The sequence below is a fragment of the Citrus clementina genome, unplaced genomic scaffold, assembly GCF_000493195.1.
Source record: "Citrus clementina cultivar Clemenules unplaced genomic scaffold, Citrus_clementina_v1.0 scaffold_108, whole genome shotgun sequence".
In the NCBI taxonomy this organism is placed as follows: domain Eukaryota; kingdom Viridiplantae; phylum Streptophyta; class Magnoliopsida; order Sapindales; family Rutaceae; genus Citrus; species Citrus x clementina.
The window spans coordinates 1-24,209 of NW_006263249.1; the positions used below are offsets into that span (position 1 = coordinate 1).

At 38.6% G+C, this 24,209-nt stretch overlaps 5 protein-coding genes across 5 annotated transcripts in view; 1 reads left to right on the forward strand and 4 right to left on the reverse strand.

Moving 5' to 3' along the window:
* Positions 1 to 323: 323 nt before the first annotated feature.
* LOC18053632 (U11/U12 small nuclear ribonucleoprotein 35 kDa protein) lies at positions 324 to 2,674 on the forward strand (the record flags this gene model as incomplete). Its single annotated transcript, XM_006449954.2, has 4 exons — positions 324 to 414; positions 503 to 578; positions 1,653 to 1,731; positions 2,074 to 2,674. Coding segments are annotated over 4 exons (660 nt in total), but the record flags the coding sequence as incomplete, so codon positions are not given.
* A 4,390-nt stretch (positions 2,675 to 7,064) lies between these two features.
* On the reverse strand, positions 7,065 to 12,541 carry LOC18053628. Its single transcript, XM_024192207.1, has 4 exons — positions 12,109 to 12,541; positions 11,364 to 11,882; positions 8,181 to 8,512; positions 7,065 to 8,092 (listed from the first exon to the last, which is right to left on the reverse strand). The coding sequence occupies exons 1-4, from the start codon at positions 12,539 to 12,541 to the stop codon at positions 7,460 to 7,462; spliced, it is 1,917 nt and encodes a 638-aa protein (XP_024047975.1). The 3' UTR covers positions 7,065 to 7,459.
* A 1,848-nt stretch (positions 12,542 to 14,389) lies between these two features.
* LOC112101548 lies at positions 14,390 to 16,294 on the reverse strand. Its single transcript, XM_024192206.1, has one exon. It carries the CDS (start codon positions 16,292 to 16,294, stop codon positions 14,390 to 14,392), a length of 1,905 nt encoding a protein of 634 aa, XP_024047974.1.
* Positions 16,295 to 18,470: 2,176 nt separating this feature from the next.
* Positions 18,471 to 19,715, reverse strand: LOC18053631 (TMV resistance protein N). Its single transcript, XM_006449956.1, has one exon. The coding sequence runs from the start codon at positions 19,713 to 19,715 to the stop codon at positions 18,471 to 18,473; it is 1,245 nt and encodes a 414-aa protein (XP_006450019.1).
* Positions 19,716 to 21,981: 2,266 nt separating this feature from the next.
* LOC18053630 (disease resistance-like protein DSC1) overlaps positions 21,982 to 24,209 on the reverse strand; it is a 3,763-nt gene continuing 1,535 nt past the window's right edge. Inside the window, exons 3-5 of the mRNA XM_006449957.2 lie at positions 24,006 to 24,132; positions 23,192 to 23,503; positions 21,982 to 23,082 (exon numbers count right to left, since the gene is read on the reverse strand). Of these exons, the coding sequence (XP_006450020.2) occupies positions 21,982 to 23,082; positions 23,192 to 23,503; positions 24,006 to 24,132 (1,540 nt within the window). The remainder of the gene's footprint in view (positions 23,083 to 23,191; positions 23,504 to 24,005; positions 24,133 to 24,209) is intronic.

Sequence of the window (24,209 nt, forward strand, 5' to 3'; positions counted from 1 at the left end):
GTGATTCATTTCAGATTCTGTAATGCACCATAAATATCCACACTTTGATTATTTGGCCGCACTTGTGACTGTTGAGTCTCATATTGGATATTTGCTTGATAAATGAGGAATTTATATAATATGTTATGTCTGTATTAAAATTGGAGTTATGTCTATATTAAAATGGGAGTTTTTTACCTTCTAGTTGAGCTTTGCGCACGTCCACAATTTCAAAATTAAACAAACTCAAACACATTGATCATCCTGGCTGCATGCATGCATTCAGTGTCCCCATTGATAGAAAGTAAAGTGATGGTTTTTTTGTTTTCATGTCTGCCATGCAGGATGCTCACCACTCCATTATTGATGATCATCAAATTTTAGTTGATTATAACAGGCAACAGTTGATGCCTGGGTGGATTCCAAGGAGGTTAGGTTAGTTGTTCATTTTATTTACTCTGGTCAGCATCAGCACCAATAAATTTGAATCATATAATTTTTGTCTCCTTTTTCCGTCAAGCAGGAGGAGGCCTTGGAGGTAAGAAAGAGTCAGGGCAGCTTCGCTTTGGAGGAAGAGAAAGACCATTTAGAGCTCCTTTGTATGTTCCTAATTTTGGGGTTTTATGTTTTGTCATAAATTTTTTCATTATGTGATTGAATGGAATTGTTAGCCTTTAAGCAATTTTAGTTATAATTTCCTCTAATGAAAAATGCTTTCTATTAAATCTTCTTTCCGTTCATTTATTTACTTCTTTAGGTGTTATAGGCAATAGATTCAATGTTAGTTTTATTGTTCTTTTTTGTTTGCTTTTGGTGTTTAGTGGGTGTGTGAGTGGGTGGGGAAGAAGAAAGCTTAAGTGGAGCTACTGGCTGGAACAGGAAAATAATTGGAATCATCTAACTTTTGATGGACTGATGGAATGATACCTTGTGTGGACAGACCGTACTCATTTTTTGTAATATTTCAATAAGTTACAAATCTATTTTGTCAAGGAACTATTTCATTCCTCTCTTTCCGGAAAGCCATCCAGGTGCATTATTTAGACACTTAAAGCAGCTGATCTCATATTCTCACTTTTACGTAGAAAGCTTTGTCTTTTCTTCCATCATATTTGACACACAATTACCCTTCGACAGCAATTATCTGGGAAATTCATTTTCTTTGTGTTTGGCTTGGATGTAGTATAGTGTACGAATTTGATTTAGGTATGTATACTTGGCAAGAAATGGAGGGAGATGTAATCTTTTTGTGCAATCTTTTTGTGCATTGCTATATCTGAACTTATCCTACCGTGTAAAACTGTTACACAAATGTTTGAAACAAGGTAACTTTCCCATCAATTACTTAGGAGCTGCCTTGAGAACTGAAAGATATTGTTTCTTTGTGGCTCCACCCAAGAATCCCTTTGAATCATATTGTATTGACTGAAAGGCACACTCTCTATTATAGTTCCTTAGGCTGTTCATCTTTTGGCTGTGCTTATTTGTCAGGCTAGCACAACTGACAACTGCTACTCGTACAAGGCAATAGGAGTTTAGCCAGGAATAGTATTGTTTTTGGAAAAAAAATGAATTAAAAAGTTCATTTCACTTTGTAACTATATGGTGGAAATTTTCAGTACATTATTTTTATGTACATATTTCTGACTTTGTTCATTCTCTTGCATCACCAGGCGTCCAATTCCATTTGATGAGCTAAAGAGGCTCGGCATTCCTCCTCCACCAGAAGGAAGATATATGTCACGTTTTCAGGTATTGTTTCTTTCATCTTTTTTTTTTTTTTCTCTTTTTTAGGATTCTGATAACCTAGATTCCCGCACCGACCCGGACCATGAGTCCTGCCCGGCCAAGCCCTAAACTAGGTGTCAGTCAGGTGCCCCAACTCCATGAACTATGAGACGGTGGAATTTTTAAGTTCACTAGAAGGATTGAACCTGAGACATCAGTACGACCAAGCACTATGTCTCAAGCCCACAACCAACTGGGCTGCCCCCTTGGAGTGTATTGTTTCTTTCATATTACAGACCTTTTAGGGCACAAAATACTGTTTCCAGGAATTCTTTTTTCATTTTGGTTCTTTAATTTTCATTGTAGGTCCCATCACCCCCTAGAAGCAAAAGGTGCTCTATAGAGAAGGAAGAAAACACTCGCAGTAGGAGCTGGAAGCACAGTGAAGAACGTACTAACAAAAGTAGCACCATGGAGAAGGAAGAGAAACACTATAGAAGCTCTTTGGAGAAGGAAGAATCACATCGTAAAAGCTCTATGGAGAAGGGGGGTCGCAAAAGAAGCTTTGTGGACAGAGAAGAAAGCCATTACAAAAGAAGCACTACAGAAGGGGAAGAGCGGTCACGGTCTCATAAGAGGAGCTCTACAGACAAGGAAGAGAGCTCTCACCAAAGGCGGAGCTCCAAGGACAAGGAAAAGCACTCCCACCACGGCCATAGTAAACGGTCTCGCAGACGTGAGAGAAGTTCAAATGGTGAGGATCACTATACTGATTACTGAGATGCTGAATGCTGGCCACTGTAGGGAAACGTTTGGTTTCACTTAACTGCAGGTTTGAGTTGTGTATGTATAAACTGATGAGTCCATGCACTCACTTGGGTAAAAAATATGGATAACTTGCTTAAAATTGTAAAATACCGATTTCTGAAAATCTGAAGCTAATACTATATTGCTGTTGTTCAAGTGACATAATGGCTTCAGCACCTAAACGGATTGTGGATCAATGTGATTTCAGATATCCCATAATAGCTATCTATTTTGCCAAACACTGCTCCTGCACTAAATTCCAAAATCCAGCGCACCTAAAAACAGCATAATTATGAAATCTTTTAGTTGATTCATGGTCAATTTAAACATAGAGGTAATTCAAAAAGGAAGAAGGGGTAAAAAATCAAATTCAAACACCAAATTAAATGAGGGAATTATTCAAACCTTCACTTGTTAGGAAGTTTGTTCTACTATTGATTGAGATCAAGCTCTCTGCAAATGCTTCCACTGTATAATCTGTTAAATCTTCTTGAAAACCATCAATCACATAATCTTTATATGTTCCATCAAAAAGTACAAATTTCTCGTCTAAAACTGACAAAATAAAATGACTGGCCTTGAGGGAACACAATGGCTGCAATACAGGAACTGAATTGGCTGATGACAATTTTCACACATTCTGTCAATGGAATTAAACAAAGACAGTCTCCTATGACTCTAATTGAATGGGATGAAGATAGAGAATGATCATCAAAATCATTTTCATTGGGCAAGGCTAAAATCATCTTTATACGGATTGAAACTAATTCTTCGAATGCGTCGAGTTTGGAAAATTTTGAACTATGGTTGGCTTGATCTCAAATTTCGGATACGTAGGCAGTCGAAACGATACAACCATTCTGGATCCTTATTGAAGGATTATATTTGGGACGATGGTTCGTTGGTAGTCCAAATCTTCGCCGAGGTGGAGAATTGTTGAAAAATCAAAAAAAATTTTTAACATGCATGATCTTCTAGCCGCAATGTTGGAAGCATTAATGAAGCATGTGGATGGAATTATGGAAATTGAAACCAAATGAGTTGGTGAAGCATGTGACAATTTGACAAATTCACAACAACTTTGACAATTTGGCAAATTGTTGGTGAGCACCGAATTTGTAACAATGCAAAATACTTCCTATAAATAGAGGGAGTTTTTCATTTGTTTAGCATCCTAAATTTGTCAAGCTTATAATTTTCTAAGATTTTGAGAGAAGTGTGTCTGTGGAATTTATATTTCCTACAGAGTGTGAGAGTATTGGGTATATTTGTGTTTCTAGGAAGTGAAATTCGTTACTCAAATATTGTACTCTAATAATTGTTAGTAATATAATTATTTTTCTCTTACTCTTGTAGACGTAGGCATATTGCCGAGCCACGTAAATTTTGTGTCATTTATTTTTCTGTAATTATTTGGTGCACTTGATTCCGCATTCCGCGCACAACACGTGCAAAAACCAAAGTGGATATTTCCTTTGAGTGTGATTGCCCAAGAATTTTGTTAAAAATATTGAAATTTGGTTTCAAAAATTTTCCAAGTATAGTCCTTCAAGAAAAGTCATGCATACCTACTATATTCTCTCTGTAAGATTGAGAAATTCACAAAAGCTTGAAGTCATCGATTGACTGAGCATAACCAGAGCCATGTACTGTTGTATCTATTTTGTTGAAAAGGTTCATAGTCTTTTGGTATTATTCTCTTGACCTCTGCGGTGCAACAATTGTATATAAAGAAAGCTTTTGTTTGAGTTTCAACTTCAATGGATAAGCACAACAAACCATTACAAGAACAGTGGATCCAAACGGAATCACAATAGCCTTTTCCAATTGGGAAATTAATAAGCCGATCGGCCATAATAATTTTGCTGTCCAGGTCTTTACAGAGAAGAGAGTTTCTTACTAAACCGTTGTGAATACCAGCAAGAACCAGTGTTTGTCTTTGTTGGTTTTGAGCTCGGTGCAACTTGAGAAACCAGGTATTGGTTATCAAAGCCATGAATGACTCCGATAAACATTTGAATCTGTATAAAGACTTGGTTCGCAGTTTTGCAAATATGTCAACAATGATATCCAGGGGAAGAGTCGCCTTTGCTTCTTCTGCAAGTTAAGCAAATACCCTAGGTTTTAATTTGTCTTCACATATTCGCAGCTTGCCAACTTCAGACTTAATGCTGGCTCAATTCTCTACCCAGACCACACCCGTGTGAGCCAGGCTGAATTGATACTATTTATGAATCTTCAATTAATGAACTTTTTGTACTTTAAGAATAAATCTTTGTTAAAATGAGATGTCTTTAAATAGCTTGAACCTTCAAGGTCAAAGTGGAAGAAAGAAAACATATTATTTATTTATTAATTACTATCCTCGTGCTTATTGTATAAAACTAATTAATATTATTCTTTCTTCAAAATTATGAGATTTCTACGAGTAGCCACGCAAACATGAGATACCATACTACACGTAGCCACTGAAAAGTTCCACGCAAACATGATTTAGTTGACGGTAAAAGGGTGCAGTTACCTCCACAAATTAATTATGGCAGGCTTCTCCTTCATCAAGAAGTAGCCCGCAGCATTTTTCAGAGACGAATCGCTTATTATAATAAATGCTTGCTTTGATTTCTTCACCACATTTTGGTAGTAAATTTGTATAAATACAAATATGTATTCTCTTACAGAAAACAAAACAATAATAAAAAGATCTTTGCTTTGATTTTGTTTTTGGTGAAACAAAACAAAACAATATATTTGATTTCTTCACCACATTTTCGCTTATTATAGATCTTTGCTCCACATTGCTCTAGAAAATCATGAGTTTCTTGAGGTAGTGGAGGTAAAGAAACAACATCTTCAGCTACAACAATCATTGAGGAGGAGAGCACGGCCATTATTCCACTGACAAGCAAAATGGCAATCTTCATAAAGGATTGAATCTCAAGGTTTGCCATATTACTTGTATATGCTTTTTTTTTTTTTTTTCAATCTCTAGTGTGTTTTTGGGTTGGTAATTTTTATGAATGAAGTAAAAAGTTCAAATGATGCTCATCGATTTATTGGAAGAGAAATGAAGGTTTCAAGATTTCAAATAACGCATTATAGGAACGTATGTTTTATCTGAAGTTCATTTAATTGAATTTAGTGAACAAAGCTCCCAACGCTTCACATGTAGTCTACTCCATATTTATGATCAAGCACACTTCTATCTCTAGTAGTTTTTTTAATTATTCTGCTTTCCATCCTGGACAAAATGGACCAAGCCCTCCTGCTAGCTATTCTAATTGTCCGAATTTATTCACAAAGGATAACAAAATGATGTGTGCTTAGATTGACTGATTGAACTATTTAAGCAAACAGACCTAACAAGAACAAAACAGAGGATTTTCACGTTTAGCATGAAATGTACATTCACAGGAGCAACAAATCGGAGATGGCTCTACTTCAATCTGGTAACTGTAGAAGATTGCTGATACAAAGCTGACCTTCGTGATTACTGCTTCAGCGATTCAGTGACCAAATCCCAATTTCCATTGTTGTTTAAGACTCGAAATGAACATAAAAAATACAAATCTGAATCACAAAGCTTTCGGTAAGTGTAACACACAAACACACGAGGTTGAGATAAAAGCATAAGAAAGTAATGAAATAGAAATTAATTAGAGTGTCGGACTCACAGAAGAAAATAGGATATGAGGAAAGATGGAACGTTGATTTGGTCTCTGCAAATTCTCTTACTACTTGATTCCAGTTGCTTTTCATCGTATCGGCCAGCGCTTCCAAAAGTTCCACCCGTGCAGGCCTTATCAAATTTCGTAAATCTGGTGCAGTCTACTTCACTGGTGGCGGCAAATTTGAGAGTTTGGGTTTGGTCCGGATGGAATTTGCATATACTGGAGCCACCCCACAACTTGTAACTTTTGCTTTTATGGTCAACCTCCAGACGAGAGCCATCATGGTCAAGATAGTAAAGGGCGAACTCCAATTTGACAGCAGTATGGTGGTCGCCAACAGGAAGCCCAATACTCCAACAGGAATCGAATCCAAGCATTAGATGATCTGAGTCAACAGTATCGTACATAACCAACCAGCAATCGGGATGAACAAGTTTTTTTTCCAAACGGTATCTACACACGACTTGGAAATATTGGGCGCTACTGGCTTCAGGATCTTTCTCAAAGACAATAACAGCACAAAGAGCAAATCCTACGAAGTCTTTATTACAACGCTGTGGCAGTTGAATAGTTATCGAAGATCCTGAACGTTGGTTGATGAACCACTCTGGAATTTTATTTCCAGGTACAATGATGCTGCTTTCAAGTGGTGTAAAAAATTCCTGTAAATGTGAAAATCATGACTCCTAATGTAATAGAGAAGACAAAGAGCAAAGCCTGAGCAAGAGAAAAACAAATGCGTACCATGTCATAGTATGGTCTCTGAGATACAGCTGTTTGCCAAACCCTTAGTTGTAAATCTCTCAAAATTTTGTTTCGTGCTCTATTATTAAGTTTCAGGCAATTGCTAAACAGATGTACTCTGAGCAGACATGATGGAAGCTCTGGCAAAGATCAAAGCCGCTTGCAATTCCTTGCATCTAATCTTTCTAGACGCAGTGGAAGCTCTGGTATTGATTGAAGCATATTGCAATTTCTCAAGTAAAGACACTTCAGCTGTGAAAGTTGCTTGACACTTGCAGGTAAGCTCTCAAATTTGTTTCCACTTAGATCTAACACTTCCACGGATGATAGAGAGCCAATTTCTTTAGGGATTTTCGTTATACCACAGTCTCTTAAATCTAGAGATCTTACAGAAGATAGAACTGGTAATAATAGAGGTAATACCAAATTTTTGCATCCTGAAAATGCAACTGATTTAAATTCGTTTAAATCTGCTGCGGAGGATGGTAGTTGACTAATGGCTGATCCGATTGCATTGAGGTCCTTCAAAGATTTTAAATTACCAAAAGACTCTGGCAAACTATCAAGCTTAGAGCAATTCCACACCAGTAAAGCTGTAAGCCATCCAAGGCGTTCAATTGAAGATGGCGCTCTTTAATCGGTGTCCAGCTTAAATTTATATATTCTAAGCATTCCATTTCCTCCAAGATCTCTGGGAAACTCTCAAGCTCTGAGCAGTGCTGAAGCTCAAGCCTACAAAGAGATTTCAATTTACAAATGCTAGTTGAAAGTCTCTTCAGCCTTGTGCAATGACTCACATCTAACACTTCAAGACTAGTTAGTCTCTCGATTGACAAGGGAACTTCCCCTATAGCTGTCTTACGTAAATTTAGCTCTTTTATATTTCCCAAAATCTGCGGCAACTCTGTGAGATTAACACAAAAGGAGAAATCAATCTTTATAGAAGATGCAAAATGAATGTTGCTTGAGAAGCATCTAAGACTTTCACAGCCACTTAGACACAAGGTACCAAGGTTGGAGAAATTTTGGATGTATTGAGGAATGTAAGCGAAGTTTGTACAATTCCAAAGATTTATTTTCTCAAGATTTGGGATTTCTGATGGTTCTGGGATCCTAATGAGCTTATTAGAGTGATGGAGGTCAATATAATTCAGCTTAGAAGCATCCTGTAGAAAAAGAATAAAAACAATTAGTAAAATGATTTAGATTACTGAATAAACATAAGGATATTAGTAATAGTATACTACTGTTTACCTTTTTTCCGTCCCAGATTTGCTTGACTTTACTATAAGGCAAGTTGAGTGCGACAAGGTTCTCAGGTTCGAAATCTAATGGCAATGATTTTAAAGGATATTCATACCAATGGAGATATCTCAATTCTTCAGGAAGATATTCGAGACCTTGGTCGAGATACACTTTAGTGCTCATAATTGGAATACCATCATGCTCGGGCATATAAAGTTTAAGCAATCTGGGATTTGACATATTTGCAAATGCTCTAGGACCTAGATGTAAGACTTTTATTTTGGACAAATCAAGGAATATGCCTTCAATTGCATCAGTTCCCTTACCAACAAAAGCAAAAACTGAATTAGCATAACGTCCACAAAAAAATATTTATTAAAATCTGTCGTTACAATTTTTGTTCGACATGTAATAACTAAGTTTTTGCTTCGGATTCATTTCTATATTAAGCTTTGTGAATCATCTCTCCATGATATGAAAGTTTCTACTGGCAAAGGTTCTGCAAAAGAAATGAAATTGTCAAAGGGTGCCGGGGTTGTCGGCGATGACCCTCCGACGCTCAAGTCAGCCTTTCAAATTTTATCATAGAGAGAGAAAGTTTTAAGAAAAAAGGACAACATTTCGTTACCATTTTTTCTCCTTCCCCTTTGTGTGGAAAGTTCTGATCATTATATAGGCAGCTTAATTCATGAGGTGGAGGTGTCATCATGACACGTGGCATTGTTTTAGTGACAAGTGTCTTCGAAACTCATGCATGAAGACACCTGTCATTACGTGTCAAACTTGCTCACTATCAAGTCTTCTTTGGACACTTGTCACGATTTCGAGCTCTTGACCTTTGTTGGGCTCGAGCATTTAAGCTCTTATGTTGGTTCCTTGTAAAAAGGAATAGTTTTGCGGCATTTCGCATGTATGTAACTTTTGTAGAATGTTACTTTCAAGTAAATGCTGAACATCTAAGTAATTATTTGTAGAAAATGGACCTAGGTCATTCTTTGTAACAAATAGGTCTAGGTCGCTCTTTGTAGATACAAGCGTTTGGCGTTTTACCGAAAAGTTGCCCTTTGAGCGTTTAAAATGGACCTAGGTCATTCTTTGTAACGAATAGGTCTAGGTCGCTCTTTGTAGATACAAACGTTTGGCGTTTTGCCGAAAAGTTGCCCTTTGAGCGTTTAAAATGGACCTAGGTCCCTCTTTATGAAGAGGGGACCTAGGTCACTCTTTATAGATACGAACGTTCGGCGTTTTGCCGAAAAGTTGCCCTTTGAGCATTTAAAATGGACCTAGGTCCCTCTTTATGAAGAGGGGACCTAGGTCACTCTTTGTAGATACGAACGTTCGGCGTTTTGCCGAAAAGTTGCCCTTTGGGCGTTTAAAATGGACTTAGGTCCCTCTTTATGAAGAGTGGACCTAGGTCACTCTTTGTAGATACGAACATTCGGCGTTTTGCCGAAAAGTTACCCTTTGGGCGTTTAAAATGGACCTAGGTCCCTCTTTATGAAGAGTGGACCTAGGTCACTCTTTGTAGATATAAACGTTTGGCTTTTTGCCGAAAAGTTGCCCTTTGGGCATTTGAAATAGACCTAGGTCCCTCTTTATGAAGAGTGGACTTAGGTCACTCTTTGTAGATACGAACGTTCGGCATTTTGCCGAAAAGTTGCCCTTTGGGCGTTTAAAATGGACTTAGGTCCCTCTTTATGAAGAGTGGACCTAGGTCACTCTTTGTAGATACGAACATTCGGCGTTTTGCCGAAAAGTTGCCCTTTGGGCGTTTAAAATGGACCTAGGTCCCTCTTTATGAAGAGTAGACCTAGGTCACTCTTTGTAGATATAAACGTTTGGCTTTTTGCCGAAAAGTTGCCATTTGGGCGTTTGAAATTGACCTAGGTCCCTCTTTATGAAGAGTGGACTTAGTTCACTCTTTGTAGATACGAACGTTCGGCGTTTCGCCGAAAAGTTGCCCTTTGGGCGTTTAAAACGGACCTAGGTCATTCTTTATGAAGAGTGGACCTAGGTCGCTCTTTGTAGAAAATGTATATTGGTCACCTTTTGTAGAAACTTACCTTGAGCGTTTTGTCGAAGAGTCGCCCTTTGGGCGTTTTATCTAGAATGGACCTATATATTTCTTTATAAAAAGTGGACCTAGGTCGCTTTCTATAGAAAATGGCGTTTTGCCGAAGAGTTGCCCTTTGAGCATTTTATCTAGAATGGATCTAGGTTACGACTTATTGGGCCTATACTCATGTGGGCTTCTCTTTTTTGTTTTTTTGTTTTTTTGTTGGGGCTTATTATAATTTTGGTACAACAGAGGCCCCCCAAGTCTATCTTTTCAAATTTGAGAAGTTAGACTTATTTGTTACTGTGATTTACTTCATGTGCTTTAGGTTGGGCCACGAGCGTTTTCCTCAAAAAATTATTTCTAAGGAATTGGACCTAGGTCATCCTATGAAAGAAAGAACCTAGGTCCCTTTGTTGCAATTTGCTCACGGGCGTTTTGCTCAGAAAATTATTTCTAAGGAATTGGACCTAGGTCATCCTATGTAAGAAAGGACCTAGGTCCCTTTGTTGCAATTTACTCACGAGCGTTTTCCTCAGAAAATTATTTCTAAGGAATTGGACCTAGGTCATCTTATGCAAGAAAGGACCTAGGTCCCTTTGTTGCAATTTGCTCACGAGCGTTTTCCTCAGAAAATTATTTCTAAGGAATTGGACCTAGGTCATCCTATGCAAGAAAGGACCTAGGTCCCTTTGTTGCAATTTGCCTACGAGCGTTTTCCTCAAAAAATTATTTCTAAGGAATTGGACCTAGGTCATCCTATGCAAGAAAGGACCTAGGTCCCTTTGTTGCAATTTGCTCACGGGCGTTTTGCTTAGAAAATTATTTCTAACAATTTCTGTAGGTTGACACTACACATATGTTTATAAAACCTCTGCGATAACTAACCTTTAAGCTTTTCGCAACTTGAATTCACAATTGATTGAAAGCGTTCATCATGAATTATGCAAGTTTAATATGATGCACTGTCGCTTCGTATAATATCATTATCGGAATAATAAAAGAAATTTAAGGCAACTAAACTTTTATTAATCCGTAGGTTCATAACAAAACTTGTCCGATCATAAAATTTTTCGGACTTTACTGATAATATGCTCTAAGGTGCTCGGCATTCCAAGCGTGCCTGAGGATATTACCGTCAATAGTAGAAAGGGAATAGGTCCCTGGCCTTGCAACATCTTTCACAATGTAAGGTCCTTCCCAGTTTGGCCCAAGAGTCCCAACCCCCGGATCTTGCATATTAGGAAGGACTTTCTTCAAGACCAAATCTCCAACTCTGAAACGTCGATTCTTTACACGAGCATTGTAATATCGAGCCACTCTCCCTTGGTAAGCAGCCACTTTAATCATTGCTTGATCTCGTTTTTCTTCTAAGAAATCTAAGTTTTGGAGTTGAAGATCATCATTGCACTCGGGATTGAAGTGTTGGACTCGATAAGTTGGCATTCCTATTTCTGCAGGAACTGCAGCTTCAGTGCCAAAAGCCAGAGAGAATGGGGTCTCGCCGGTAGGTATCCTTGGAGTAGTTCTGTACGACCATAGGACAAAGGGAAGTTCTTCCGGCCAATCGCCCTTAGCTTTTTCAAGCTTAGTCTTGAGAGTTTGCTTTATCACTCGATTGGCTGCCTCTACTTGCCCATTTGCTTGAGGATGAGCTGGAGAGGATTAGTGATTTGTTATGCCAAGGGCCTTACAGAAGGCTTTAAAACTGGCATTGTCAAATTGCTTGCCGTTATCAGTGATGATGGTATGAGGGACTCCAAATCTACAGATGATGTTTCTTTTGATGAAGTCTGTTGTCTTTTTTTCAGTAATTGTTGCCAAAGGCTCCGCTTCGACCCACTTAGTAAAGTAGTCTATAGCGACAATAGCAAACTTTACTTGGCCTTTTTCCTGTAGGCAAAGGGCCAATAAGATCAATACCCCACTGGGCAAAAGGCCAAGGCGAAAGCAAATTAATTAAGTCTTCCGGTGGCTGCCTTGGGATTTTAGCAAACCTTTGACATTTATCACATTTCTTCGTCAACTCAAGGGCATCTTTATGCATGGTTGGCCAAAAATATCCTTGCCTTATTGCCTTATATGCTAGCATCCTGCCACCCGAGTGGTTTCCACATATTCCCTCATGAATTTCTCTTAAAACATAATTTGCATCCGCAGGAGCAAGACATTTCAAGAGGGGGAGAGAGAAACCTCGTTTGTATAGTTCACCATCAACAACCAGATATCTGGTAGCTCTAAGTCTTACTTTTCGAGCTTCATTTTTATCTGCTGGTAACTCCCCATTTATCAAGTACTTCTCAATAGGCTCCATCCATGTTGCCCTTCGATCTATAGTCGCCACTTCTTTAACCTCTGGTCGCAGGATACTTGGTTCTGGGATCGTAGCAATTGGGACTGACCTCAACAAATTTCCTTCAGGTGTAAATGCGAGTTGGGCTAAGGCATCTGCTCGTTGGTTTTTTTTCTCGAGGAATTTGCCTTATTTCAAACCTCTCAAAATCTTTCAGCAACTCATTAACTCGCTCAAGATAAGCAATCATGTTTAAATCTTGAGCTTCATAGTTACAATTGACTTGATTGACTACTAGTTGTGAGTCGCTAAATATCAATAAGTTCTTCACACCAAGGGCTTGTACTAATCTAACTCCAGCAAGCAAGGCTTCATACTCGGCCTCGTTATTAGTTGCATCAAATCCGAATCGCAGGGCACATCCAATTTCTGTTTTATCTGGTGTGATAACAATCAATCCTCCTCCACTGCCCTTACTATTAGATGCGCCATCAACATAAAGAGTCCATTGCTCGGATTGTTCTTCTAAAACTTCTGAATGTGGAGTTTCTACTTCTGTAAAGTCTGCAATGAAATCTGCTACTGGTTGCCCTCTAACTGAAGTGCGAGGTTTAAATTGGATATCAAATTCACCAACTCTACTGTCCATTTGACCAATCTCCCTGACACATCAGGTTTTGCCAAAGTCTGCTTCAGTGGTTGGTTTGTTAATACAATGACCTAATGAGCTTGGAAGTATGGTCATAATCTCCGCGCTGAAACGACTAGCGCTAGAGCAAGCTTCTCTAAATTTGAATATCGAGTCTCTGCATCAGCCAAGGCTCGACTTGTGTAATAAATTGGCCTTTGGATCCCATTGTCATCTCGAACAAGAACGGAACTTGTTGCTGAGTTAGAAACTGCTAAGTACATGTAAAGTGACTCGCCCTCAGATGGTTTAACTAGAAGCGGTGGATTGCTGAGATAGTCTTTCAACTTCTGAAACGCTTCTTCGCATTCTTTGGTCCATATCATCTCTTTCTCTTTCTTTAAGGCTTTAAAAAAAGGAAGGCATTTGTCAGTAGCCCTTGAGACAAAACGATTTAGAGCAGCGATTCGTCCAGTTAGCTGCTGGATTTCTTTCACATTCTTTGGTGACTTCATGTTGATCAAGGCTTGGATTTTTTCAGGGTTAACTTCAATTCCTCTTTGATTTACCATGAATCCCAAAAACTTTCCTGAGGCCACTCCAAAGGCACACTTAGCTGGATTAAGCTTCATCTTGAAGTTCCTTAGGTTATCAAAAGTCTCACGGAGATTTCTGATGTGATCATTTGAGTTTTTGCTCTTTGTCAGCATGTCATCCACATAAACTTTCATTGTGTGACCTATCTGATTGGCAAACATTGCATTCACAAGCCTTTGATAGGTTGCCCCAGCATTCTTAAGCCCAAAAGGCATGACTTTATAACAATAAAGGCCTCGATCAGTAATGAATGCAGTCTTTTCTTGATCAGGCTCATGCATCCAAATCTGGTTGTACCCGGAATAGGCGTCCATGAAACTAAGGAGTTCATGTCCAGCTGTGGCATCCACAAGCTGATCAATCTGTGGCAAATGGAAGCTATCCTTGGGACATGCTTTGTTGAGGTCAGTAAAGTCTACACACATCCTCCACTTTCCATTGGCTTTCTTTACCATGACAACGTTTGCAAGCCATTCTGGATACCTAGCTTCTTTGATAAATTTTGCCTTTAAGAGCTTGTCCACCTCCTCTTTAACAGCTACAGCTCTCTCGGCATTTAAAATCCTTTTTTGTCGAACAGGTTTTGTCAGAGGCTTAGTACTTAAGCGATGAACAATTATCCTCGGATCAATTTCCGGCATATCTTAGTGAGTCCATTCAAACACATATGAGTATTCCTTTAGGAAATCCACAAGTTGTTCCCTAAGTGGATCGACTAATTGGGACCCAATTTTAACTGCCTTGTTGAGATCATCTCCAAGGGGAATTTGAACCAAGTCTTCAACGGGATTCGTTCGTTGATCATCCCTCACTGTTCTGGGGTCCAGACTTGTGATTTGAAATGACTCATTTCCTTTCTTGAAGGAAATCTCATAACATTCTCGAGCCTCTTTCTGATTTCCTCGAACTACTCCTATGCTAGCCTCCGTAGGAAACTTCAAAGTATAATGATAAACAGAAGTTGCGGCCTTAATAGCATATAAGGTTGGTCGTCCTAAGACTGAATTGTATGCACTCGGTTGATCTACCACTATAAATCGAACCATTGAGGTAACTTTAGTCAGAGTTTTGCCAAAAGATACAGTAAGCTCAATCATTCCCTCGGGGATAACACTTCCTCCAGCAAATCCATGCAATTGAGTAGTGTATGGCATTAATTGGGATCTTTCCAATCCCATCTTTGTGAAGGCTGAAAGAAATAATATATCAGCCGAGCTTCCATTATCGATCAAGATTCGGTGGAGTCGCTTATTTGCCACGGGTAGAGTTACAACAATGGCATCACAATGAGGGTGATGAATGCCCCGAGTGTCTTCTTCAGAAAAAATTATTGGAGTGTCACGAAACCTTGAATTCTGTAGGCGATCTGTTAAATTTATATCCAGCCCATTAGGCTCATGCCTTGCTTGCCTGGCTAAGTTCTTCCTCGCCTTGCCAGAATTACCAGCAAAAGGACCACCCCAAATATGGTTGACAACAGACATATTCTCATCACTATAATTTTCTTTCTTTTTGCCTTTGTCTTTTCTTGAAGATTCTGGTAGGTCTCTATTTTCTCGACTACCTTGGCCTCTGACATATCCTTGTAGCTGACTTTGTCGTACCAAACTTTCAATTTGTTCTTTGAGGTCAAAACACTCAGATGTATCATGCCCAACATCTTTATAAAAATGGCAATACTTCTTTTGGTTCCTCCGCGAACGATCAGATTTCAGTGGCGGAGGGGCTTTAAACAAGGTGGAATTTTTCATTTGCATTAGAATGTGCTCCCTAGGAGCATTCAACTCAGTATAGTTAGTAAACTGTACAGGAGGTCGAGAACGAGGCTCTTGAGAGCTGAGTTGGTCCCAGGGGCGGAATTGATCCTTTCTAGAAGCTTGATCGGGTCGTCCAGGTCTTATATCACGCCTGTCTTCCTTCGTCTTCTTATTTTTACTTGATTCACCTTTTTCTCGCCCTTTCTTACTTTGAAATCTTTCTTCTGCATTGGCATATTTCTCAGCCCGAGAGAGCATCTCTGAATATGTCGATGGTGGATTCTTTGCTACTGACCACCATAGTCTTCCCATCTGTAGGCCTTCCATTAACCCGGAAAGAGCAACCCCGTCATCATATCCATCCACTTGAGTGGTCTCGGCATTATACCTTTGAATATACTCCCTTAGAGATTCACCCTCATGTTGTTTCACCGTCAAAAGGTAGGTTACTGGCTTTCCTCTTTGTCTTGCACTATGAAAATGCATTGTAAATTCTCGGATCAATTCATTGAATGAAGAAATAGAGTTTGGCCTTAACATTCGAAACCACCTTCTTGCAGCCCTAGACAAGGTAAGAGGAAAAGCTCGACATAAAATGGCTGAAGACACGCCCTGAACTTCCATAAGAGAACGATATAGCTCGACATGCTCCATAGGATATTTTTGTCCGTCATAAGGCTCTATTGATGGAAGTCGAAACCCTGACGGGTATCTAGCTCTCATGATTTCTTGTGTAAATGGTGGCTCAGACTCAGCCATCATATCGTCTTGTGATCCCATTCCACGAACCATTTGTTCAAGTCTTTGCATTCTCTCTTGTAAATCAGATGGCTCATCATTATCTCGGGTTGCTCTTTGTCATGTCCGTCTCTGATTGAGAGCATGTCTCAAATCATCATCACTCAAATCATCTCTTGATCTTGTCCGGGAAGAGCTGGAGTTTGCTGCATTGCTATCAAAGTTGCTGAAGTTAGCTTGTTCATCATTTCGGGCTTGAAACTGATCGAACATTATGTTGAAGTTTGTTGTCAATTGCTCCATTTGCCTCTGAAGTCGGGCAATCCTACCGCGCCTTTGGCGTCGAGCTTGAACATTTGGATCTGGCTGTGGATGTTGTGCATGAAATTGTTGATTTGGATTTTGTTGGAGGTTAGGTGGATGCATTGGGACTGTAGATTCACTTCCGGGATCTACAACATATCTTTGTCGTCGAAAATGAATCTCGGCATCCCTGGAACTTTCATCATCAGCATCAAGCTTGGAGTAGTTATAATTGTCGCCCATGCTTAAGGTGATCACATTGGCTTTTTACTCTTCCCCACAGACGGCGCCAACTGTCGTTACAATTTTTGTTCGACACGTAATAACTAAGTTTTTGCTTCGGATTCCTTTCTATATTAAGCTTTGTGAATCATCTCTCCATGATATGAAAGTTTCTACTGGCAAAGGTTCTGCAAAAGAAATGAAATTGTCAAAGGGTGCCGGGGTTGCCGGCGATGACCCTCCGACGCTCAAGTCAGCCTTTCAAATTTTATCATAGAGAGAGAAAGTTTTAAGAAAAAAGGACAACATTTCGTTACCATTTTTTCTCCTTCCCCTTTGTGTGGAAAGTTCTGATCATTATATAGGCAGCTTGATTCATGAGGTGGAGGTGTCATCATGACACGTGGCATTGTTTTAGTGACAAGTGTCTTCGAAACTCATGCATGAAGACACCTGTCATTACGTGTCAAACTTGCTCACTATCAAGTCTTCTTTGGACACTTGTCATGATTTCGAGCTCTTGACCTTTGTTGGGCTCGAGCATTTAAGCTCTTATGTTGGTTCCTTGTAAAGAGGAATAGTTTTGCGGCATTTCGCATGTATGTAACTTTTGTAGAATGTTACTTTCAAGTAAATGCTGAACATCTAAGTAATTATTTGTAGAAAATGGACCTAGGTCATTCTTTGTAACGAATAGGTCTAGGTCGCTCTTTGTAGATACAAACGTTTGGCGTTTTGCCGAAAAGTTGCCCTTTGAGCGTTTAAAATGGACCTAGGTCCCTCTTTATGAAGAGGGGACCTAGGTCACTCTTTATAGATACGAACGTTTGGCGTTTTGCCGAAAAGTTGCCATTTGAGCGTTTAAAATGGACCTAGGTCACTCTTTGTAGATACGAACGTTCGGCGTTTTGCCGAAAAGTTGCCCTTTGGGCGTTTAAAATGGACCTAGGTCCCTCTTTATGAAGAGTGGACCTAGGTCACTCTTTGTAGATAGAAACGTTTGGCTTTTTGCCGAAAAGTTGCCCTTTGGGCATTTGAAATGGACCTAGGTCCCTCTTTATGAAGAGTGGACTTAGGTCACTCTTTGTAGATACGAACGTTCGGCGTTTTGCCGAAAAGTTGCCCTTTGGGCGTTTAAAATGGACCTAGGTCCCTCTTTATGAAGAGTGGACCTAGGTCACTCTTTGTAGATATAAACGTTCGGCGTTTTGCCGAAAAGTTACCGTTTGGGCGTTTGAAATGGACCTAGGTCCCTCTTTATGAAGAGTGGACTTAGGTCACTCTTTGTAGATACGAACGTTCGGCGTTTTGCCGAAAAGTTGCCCTTTGGGCATTTAAAACGGACCTAGGTCCTTCTTTATGAAGAGTGGACCTGGGTCGCTCTTTGTAGAAAATGTATATTGGTCACCTTTTGTATAAACTTACCTTTAGCGTTTTGTCGAAGAGTCGCCCTTTGGGCGTTTTATCTAGAATGGACCTATGTCTTTTTTTATAAAAAGTGGACCTAGGTCGCTTTCTATAGAAAATGGCGTTTTGCCGAAGAGTTGCCCTTTGAGCATTTTATCTAGGATGGATCTAGGTTACTACTTATTGGGCCTATACTCATGTGGGCTTCTCTTTTTTGTTTTTTTGTTTTTTTGTTGGGGCTTATTATAATTTTGGTACAACAAAATCTATAGAGAAGCTCCTTAAGCAAAGAGAAAAATTATTGGTGCATATTGTTGGTTTGACATATAACCGTGGCCACAAAAGCTAAGTAAATTCTCACCTTATTTTTTTTTAATACATTATAAACATCCTCATAATACCACAACGGACTACGCTTTCCTGGCTGCTCAATGGATTCTTGACCAACAATTTCTCGTCCCATTTCCTGCAATAAATCGTGCATTTGCAGCTGATTGCCACGTGATACTGTCACAAACGACTTATCAAGGAGGACATTCAATCCATAATGCGCAAAACTTGAATCGCCTATCATCTTTAACACAGAATCTTTATCCTTCCCATTGAAAAAACATGCAATGTCTAGAAACAAACTCTTTTCTTCCGCCTTTATTTCATTATAACTGATTTTCAGCACATCGTAGATATCAGGGTCGGAAATCCGTTTTAAGTTATCCAGTGCATTTTCCCAATCTAGCTTGCTCTTCTGACGAAGGAAAGAACCCAACACTCTCACTGCTAATGGATTGCCATTGGCATAATCTAGTATACGCTTTGAGTGCACCAAGAGATCTTCAGGGCAATGGTTTTCTTTAAAGGCACAATTACAGAAGAGCTCGAGAGCTTCACGATATTTCAATCCATTAACCTTATATATATTACCAACTCCAAAATTATCAAGAACTTGTCTATCTCTAGTGGTTACAATGATTCGACTCCCCGGACCAAATCGTTCAAGCCCCCCAATTAAATATTCCAACTGACCAACTTTATTAACATCATCAAGAACTATAAGCACCTTTGTCCGTTGGAGCCTTTCGCGAACATATTCGGGAAGATTGGGAGTTCTTATTCTGAGATTTTCTTCAAATACTTCAGAAAGAACTTGGTCTCGTAGATGTAACAATCCACCTCCTTTCTCTGATTCTTCCCTCACATTCGCCAAGAAGCACTTGCTTTCAAATTCCTTAGAAATTTGGTTGAAAATAACGCCAGCAATGGTTGTTTTACCTATACCGCCCATACCCCAAATTCCTACAATTTTGAAATCCAAACGTCCGAGGCATAACAATGATTTAATTTTCTCAATTTGTGAATTTAATCCAACTAGGCCACTGGGGTAGGTAGAGACTGTAATGTTTTCTACTTTCTTCAAAATATCTTTAACAACTACATCTAGCAGGTGTGCCTCAGACCTAGCAAGTGCAAATATGAAGAGCAATGACTCAAATTGGACCAAGTTCGAAACAGAGAAAATAAACAGAAACATCAACAGTTCCTTCATATTTCCAATTTCTTCTTAATCTTAGATACTAAAGGGTAAATAAAGCAATTTATTATAAAATTAGATGTTGAAGATGCACCAAGAATAATGCAACTTCCTTTAATTAAATATTTAGAAAAATTGAAGTTGAAATCCTTTTATTTTTTATTTTTTCAACTTGGAGAAGACCGAAAATAACCTTCAGACATCAAATTTTCCCAATAAGGCATGGAGATGAAGGTGAACCCATGAGACAGATCTTAAATCTTGTGATAAGTTCGTATGTCAAATGATGTGCATTACTACAAACAAACACGTGTTAATTATTTTATTATCTCACAGCCATCGAATAAATTGTATGATTGATGTACAACTTTGTAGGTGCACCTCTGTTATGAACAACACGGTTTCTCAGGTGTAGATGTAAAACCAAATCAATTTATATATTTTCAACATCAATCCCTTATTGGATGGATCTTGCATTTTCAAGACCAGATCATAAGCATTGTTGAAAGTGAATCAGAAGCAGACTTAAAACGCAGCGTTTTGCTGTTGTTAGTTTACCAGTTTCATCACTTAAGTCCCACGTGCATCATTTAAATTGACTAAGGTCACAAGCAAGGGGACAAGGCTACGTTGCAGACTGTGTATGTAACAGCTCAGTGCAAACTGGCCTTGTATCAGCTGAGTTCCAACAGCTTTTCCTCTCTCCTGCAACGCGTGGATGCTCCCCATTTGCTATGTTACATACAGAGTCTGTAACATAGCAAGCACCCAAGCAAGGCTGTCAAACCGTTATTTTTTACGGGAAGCGACAAAGAGCTCGGTTAGGCTGGTGGCTGCACCATTTTCTGGAGAGAGACAATTGGTGAGGGGTTTTTTTCTTCAAGTTTGTACTCAGTGGTATTAAAAACAATTTTTGTGCCTTGCATTAAAAAATCGGTGGAGAAATTGACTTGTTTATGGGATGGGATTAAGTCATATCGGGTGACTGAATCATCACAAATTCTGTTTTGTCGATTGTTCTGGTTTAATCTGTTTTGCAATCAATGTCTTGAGTCTTTCAACTGTGTTCATATTCTTGATCTTGAGGGGGGTTTCTTTTGCAGAGATTAAGGATAATAAGAAAAAACCTTGAATCAAATGCTTCCCTGATAAAAATGTAAACTAGATACGCTTATAGCTGTGAACCAAGAAAATGACTCAAGCATACAGAAAGAACTAATTTTTCCCCAGCATAAAACATTCTCTATTATTCATTGACACTTATAGTACTATGAGCAGAGATGAAGTATTTCTCTACATCCAGCATCGACAGCTGATAGTTGATCACACATCATTACAAAACTGACAGTTTGTCTTATTGTTCATGAATCAGGAGTCATCAATCCTTCAGTCCTCATCACCAAGGTGTCCTGAAAGTTCTTGCTCAACAAGCCAACCAGGGAACTTATTGCTGACCCTTTGATTCATTATTGATCTCGATTCTCTGATTGCTGTAGAATTCAAATGTGATGTATCCCAAAATGCTTCACTGAGGCATTCCGTCGAACATAATCTGAAAACCAACAAACACCATCTCATTTTAACTATTCTACATGATGCTGCTCTGTTCAGCTCTGCCAGAAGATCATCCGTGTTTACAACTGCTCTCATAGTATAGAAATACAAATGCCATAAAGATATCGTCAGTGTACATATGTCCTAAAAGCCCAGCCATCTTGCAAGCCCAAAAAAAAGGGGTAACGTGGTCATACTTGTCAAGCATGAATTAAATTCCATTCAAAATTGTCCTCTTTTATGCCTTGGAAGGCACAGAACCATAAGCATTTGGAGGTTTCTAATGGTCTCATAAAGTACACAAACCAAAATTACAAAGAAAACTATCTACAAAAATTGAATGACAACCAAAATATAAAGAACAACCTAAAAACAAATGCCAATTTTCCATCGTCTATGAACGTGATGCTACATAGTTTCGCTATAGTATACTCAAATATGCATCAGAAAGTTAAGGTAGTACTGGATCATGGAAATAAACCGTGAACATAAGGAAATACTAGGCATCTTTTGGTGTAAAAGATTTGTACAACAGCAACTTATAACCCAAGCGATTATAAAGCAGTTTGGTTTAAGCTATTTCTGGAAAAAATTTGCAGAAAATGCAAAAAATAAAAAGTAGATAATTGATTAAAAATAATCACATAAAAAAATGATAAAGAACCAGAAATTGATGGGAGCATAGAACTTACATAAGAAACCATAATATGAGAAACCAACTCCTTTGTTAGTCAGGGTTGACTTGATCTCTGCGGATTCTCTTGGAACTCGGCTCCAATTCCCCATCGTCAGATCTGCCAACACATGTAGAAGGTTTACTTGTGCCGGCAGGCATCTTATCATGACTGCATTCTTCTCTAGTACTGGCAGCAAATTCCAAAGTACAAGTGTTGAGTTTTGTCTTATTGGGACTCAAATGCACTGGAGACACACCACAACTTCTCAACCGGTAAGGTGCCGGGAGTCTAGCTTTTTTATTTTCAATGTAGAAGAAAAATGAGACACTTGCAGGGTGTTCAATATCAGCATCAGGTAGCCCAACATTCCAAAAGGGGAAAAAACCAAGTATGACATGATCCGAGTCAATGGAGACGTCAGGGCTAAAACGCCATTGCCCATCAAAATGTATGGCTTCAGAGCGTGTCCTCATGTTAAATCTGTAGCGACATAGGACTTCTATTTCACTTTTCATAATGACAACACAAAAAGCAAATCCAATGAACTTTCTTTTTTTGTTAAAATATTTCCGTGGCAAAGCAACTGTTATTGGAGATTCTGAACTTCGATGAATAAACCAATCAGGAATTTCACTTCCAGGTAAACAAAGGGTGAATTCAACTGCATGAGCAAATTCCTCATCTGAATCCCGAAAGGCTTGTTGAGATTGTTTCAGAGATTGAACTATCATATCCTGCATTCTCTCTTTTGAATCTGCCAAAATTTCGATGTTTCTGTTTTCATTCAGTTTCAGGCAGTTGCTAAAATTGAAGTTCATAAATACCCTCGAACTTTGTCTTAACGGCACGGGGAGTATTTCCATTATGGATGTATCTAGTTCTTGTGGACATAAAGGACGCTTTGGCAAAGATTGAAGCCTCTTGCAATTGCTTGCTATTAACATCTCTAGAAACAATGGAAGCTCTGATAATGACTGAAGCATTTTGCAATTTCCCAAGTGAAGGTATCTCAGCTCTGGTAATGACGGAACATTTTCTATTGCAGTCTCCCGTAAGTCTAGTTTTCTTAGATTTGGGATTTCAGATGGTTGTGGGATCCTGGTGAGAAATTGGGAGTTGCGTAGGTCGACAAATTTTAAATTGAGAGCCTCCTGTTAAAAAAAGATAATTACTATGTTAAATTACTATGCATCAATAAAATTGTCAATTAATTAAATAAATGTAAAGAAAGAAAAATTTGGTAATAGTAATACAACATACCTTTTCTCCTTCCCAAATTTGCTGAACTTTGCTATAAGGCAAATTCAGTTCAATAAGATACTCTGGCTCAAAATAAAATGGCAGTGTTTTCAAAGGATATCCATGCCAATGGAGATATCTCAATTTCGCAGGAAGATATTTAAAAACTTGATCAAGAAGCACTGTAAAACTCATGGTTGAAAGATCACAATGCTCTGGAATGTAGAATTTAAGCCATTTGAGATTTGACATATTTTCAAAGGCTTCAAAACCCAAACGTATCTCCTTTGTTTTGGACAAATCAAGGAATATGCCCTCAATTGCATTAGTACCCTTTTAAACAAAGCAAAGAATGACTGAATGAGTAAGCATAAATTCTACAAAAACTTCTGAAAAGTTGATTAAGTGCTTCCTAATTGAAGAATAAAATGCACATAAAATCTACAATTATTAGAGTATAGGTCATTTTACTTGGTTCTTAGTGCCAAAACATTTAAGCATTATGACCAGCCGGGGGAAATAATAAAATGATAAATAAAATTAACACTTAACAGAACCGTTATAACATCAAGGGGATTAGAATGAAATTTTAAAATAGGATGGGGGTTTTGTTCGATTAGTTATTTGCTTTCTCTATGTAGAAAGGGGTGAGCTCTTTTTGACCCTTAAAAACTGACCAAGGCTTTTAAGTAAAAGTTTGAAACAAAATGAGAGGATAGCGAATGGGATTATATTTTATATTATTTAGGGGTTTACGTTGTTTTGTTCGTACAAATAACTTAGACTAATAAGGATGTATAGAGAGAAAAATTATGTCAAATAAGTTGATCTGTACCTTATTTTTTGTTAGCACGTCATAGACATCTTCGTGATCCCATAGCCTGCTCCGTTCGCCTGGTTCTTCAGATTCTTCGCGAACAATCGTTTGACCCATTTCTTGCAATAAATCATGCATTTGCAACCTGTTAGACGATATTGTAATGAGTGACTTGTCAACAAGGAATTCCAGTTCATAGCACAGAGACGTAGGCTTGTCTTG